Source organism: Sinocyclocheilus anshuiensis, unplaced genomic scaffold (assembly GCF_001515605.1).
Source record: "Sinocyclocheilus anshuiensis isolate Anshui unplaced genomic scaffold, SAMN03320099.WGS_v1.1 scaffold85, whole genome shotgun sequence".
NCBI lineage: Eukaryota > Metazoa > Chordata > Actinopteri > Cypriniformes > Cyprinidae > Sinocyclocheilus > Sinocyclocheilus anshuiensis.
This window is the reverse complement of record NW_015536800.1, coordinates 1596667-1599714: the sequence shown is the minus strand read 5'-3', so window position 1 is coordinate 1599714 and position 3048 is coordinate 1596667. Positions and strand designations below refer to the sequence as shown.

General features: G+C 37.5%; 1 protein-coding gene across 1 annotated transcript in view; it reads right to left on the bottom strand.

Moving 5' to 3' along the window:
• LOC107656759 (proteasome-associated protein ECM29 homolog) overlaps positions 1 to 3048 on the bottom strand; it is a 36284-nt gene that overhangs the window by 30131 nt on the left and 3105 nt on the right. Inside the window, exons 4-10 of the mRNA XM_016444706.1 lie at positions 2671 to 2699; positions 1870 to 2016; positions 1608 to 1779; positions 1309 to 1448; positions 1146 to 1224; positions 945 to 1064; positions 722 to 807 (exon numbers count right to left, since the gene is read on the bottom strand). Of these exons, the coding sequence (XP_016300192.1) occupies positions 722 to 807; positions 945 to 1064; positions 1146 to 1224; positions 1309 to 1448; positions 1608 to 1779; positions 1870 to 2016; positions 2671 to 2699 (773 nt within the window). The remainder of the gene's footprint in view (positions 1 to 721; positions 808 to 944; positions 1065 to 1145; positions 1225 to 1308; positions 1449 to 1607; positions 1780 to 1869; positions 2017 to 2670; positions 2700 to 3048) is intronic.

Genomic DNA, 3048 nt, shown 5'->3' with positions numbered 1-3048 from the left:
GCTTCGTCCACGGTGAAAGCCGATCCGGCGATCCACAGCACAAAGTTGTAGTATTTCCTCAGCAACCAGCACAGATCAACTCTAGGCATGACGAAGCAGATATCGTTCTCTTTTGAAAGACCAAACAAAGTAGTTTCGCTTTCACAACGAAGCACACAGCGTCTTTACGACATGGCGGCGGCAACAACAAAACTACAGCGAGAATAAAAGTTACGCCTTCTTTCTTTGCGTGAACATTTGGGTGGCGTTATGCAAATCTTCCCACATAGTGAGGTAGATATGTGGGGGCGTGTTAGAACGAGCCGTTTTAGGTAGGCGTGGCTGACTCTTAACTTTTATAAAGAATATCGCTTTGGATTTGAGACTTTAGTCTTTGCAACTTTACAGATCTTCTTTATGCACCAAGAGCTTGTAACACTCCAAAGAGAAAGGAAAACTTGAAATCGCATCATATGACCCCTTTAATGGTTAACCGGTTAAAATAAACATCCCTACTTTATATAATGTGTTTTTCTGGATTTTTTGCTTGGTATTCTGTCTCTATACGTTAAAATAATCCTACCATAAAAATTACAGACCCTTCATTTTTTTTGTAAGTGGGCAAACTTACAAAATCAGCAGGGGATCAAATAAATATTTTCCCCACTGTATATCAACCTATTATTTGTATAGTAGTAAATGTGATTTTCCATGTGATTTTCTAGAGATCATTGACACTTACACCATACAGATATGATGTACAAACTGCAGAGTGAGGAACAGAAGTTTGTTGTTGGTGTTTGCTCCAAAAAGTCCATCATAGACAACCTAAACAAACAGACAATCACTGTAACGAACAACCTTTGAACAAGTTAGGACATATTACTTGCCTGTCCCTATTTGTCTCTTTCAACATGCATCTCAGCTGCATTTACTTTCATTCTGTCAAACATAATCAATCTGACCTGTATATTGGCAGGAAAGCACTCAGCAGCCAGCCTGGAGCGGAGAAGATGAGGCAGAATCTTCATCTTGACTCTAGTGCTGACCGGCTCATGCTTTAGCTCCTGTTTGACTGTGGCACCCTAGGTAAAAACACACACATTATGTAGAACACCTTACTGAATATAAAAGTCGAATGCCTCTTGTGTAATGAAAATACTTACTTTAGTTTTGAGTGGAATATCACCCAGGTAAACTTTATACATTTTGTTGATAATGAGTGGATTGTTCCAGTCAATAATGCTGCAGTATAAAACGACACAAGAGATGAGTTTCAATATCAAGACCTCATGATTTAACTTGATATCTCATTACAGAAAGCCTCACCTCTGCTTGCTTTTCAGTTCAAGATCAGCCGCCGTGGCGACACTGTGTCTGGTGTCACTTGAAGCCACAACTAAGTGAATGACTGTTTCAACCTCAGGCACCTGCTCTGCCTCTATGAACTTCACAATTCCCAATTTACACTGCAAACACAATGATCAAGACGTTACTCAGTGAAGAATCAGAAAGAGTAAACTGGTTATTTCAGTTCATTCGATTTTGAACAACAGACAGAAATAAAGCAAAACATCTCCCATTAAAAACAACAAATATGCTCCAACATATTTTCTTATCACCCTCACCTGCTCCAGTTGCTCTGGACTCCACTGAGCTTCTCCAATGACTCGTTTAACTGCATAAACGCTCATTCCTGGAGGAGGCTGAGGGAGACCTTGTGCTGACGCGGCTCCTGTTCCAGATCCCCCTTGTGGAGATGAAGGAGCCGGACGACTTGGAGGCTCGTTTAACACAAACCTTGATATAATTTGAAAGATAGAATGGGAATTACGAAAACAGCATTAACATTACCAACTACAACTTATTGTACATATCCACCTGACATACCCATATGGCATCAGAAGAACATCAAGCATGAACTCTAAGAGGAGTTGTACAGTTTTGGGCCTCTCCGTCAGGACAAATGGGGAAGCTTTAGATGGCTCTGATGGATATTTCATATGATACAGTGTAGGGATCAGCAGGTGCATCAGACTAGAGGGAGAAGACAAAGACTACATCAATACTGTTCAATACTGACATTTAATGCATGTGTAAATATTAATATAGAAATATGTATATATACACTGCCATTCAAAAGTTTGAGGTCTGTAAGGTGTTTTTTAATGCTTTTATTCAATTTAATACTTGTATTATAGTTTTGAAACAAAAGTTCTATTTCAAATAAATGCTGTTCTTTTGATCTTCCTATTTATCAAAGAATCCAGAAAAAAATATATCATGGTTTCCAAAAAAATTAAGCAGCACAACCGTTTTCACCATTGATAATAATAATAATAAAAAAAAATATTTTAAATATCACATTAGTACTGCCCTTCAGTTTCGTGGAAGATAAAATAAGTATAATTTACCTTGACCATTCTGTTTACACTGTTTGACTTTGGTAAAGATCAGGGCCCGTATGTATAAAACTTCTCAGAAATGCTCTTAAGAATAGTCTTAAGCTTTGAATTAAGTGTCAAAAAATTCTTAGTAAAAAGTAGGACTTTTCTAAGAGTAGGAGACTTTTATAAAGAAGCTAAAAGCAGCTTTCAGTAAAGTCTAAGACTGATTCTTAAGTGTTGACTGAGGTGACACTTAAGTGTTGTGAACTAAGGACTACAATGATGTCAACACAAAATGGCCGACCTCAACCTCTGAATCGGCCAATAGTGAGCCTGCTCATGTAAAGTCACAGCAGCACAACACCAATCATTTAATGTAACTACAATAAAATCATTTAATTAAGACTGAAATATTTTAAATTAAATGTATCACAAATTATGAAAGTGAAAGCGAAGTGACATGTGGCCAAGTATGGTGACCTATACTCGGAATTAGTGCTCTGTGCTATCATACAAAGACATTATGAACACATGCAAAAACAAGAGGACCAATGAAATGTAAATAACGTATGTTATAGTCAATGTGCCAATTTAAGTGATTTTGTCACTAGATTTAGTGACTTCCGCATCCCTTCAGAGACTTTTTTCAAAAACCTAGCAACAAAATCAATTTCTTGGACAA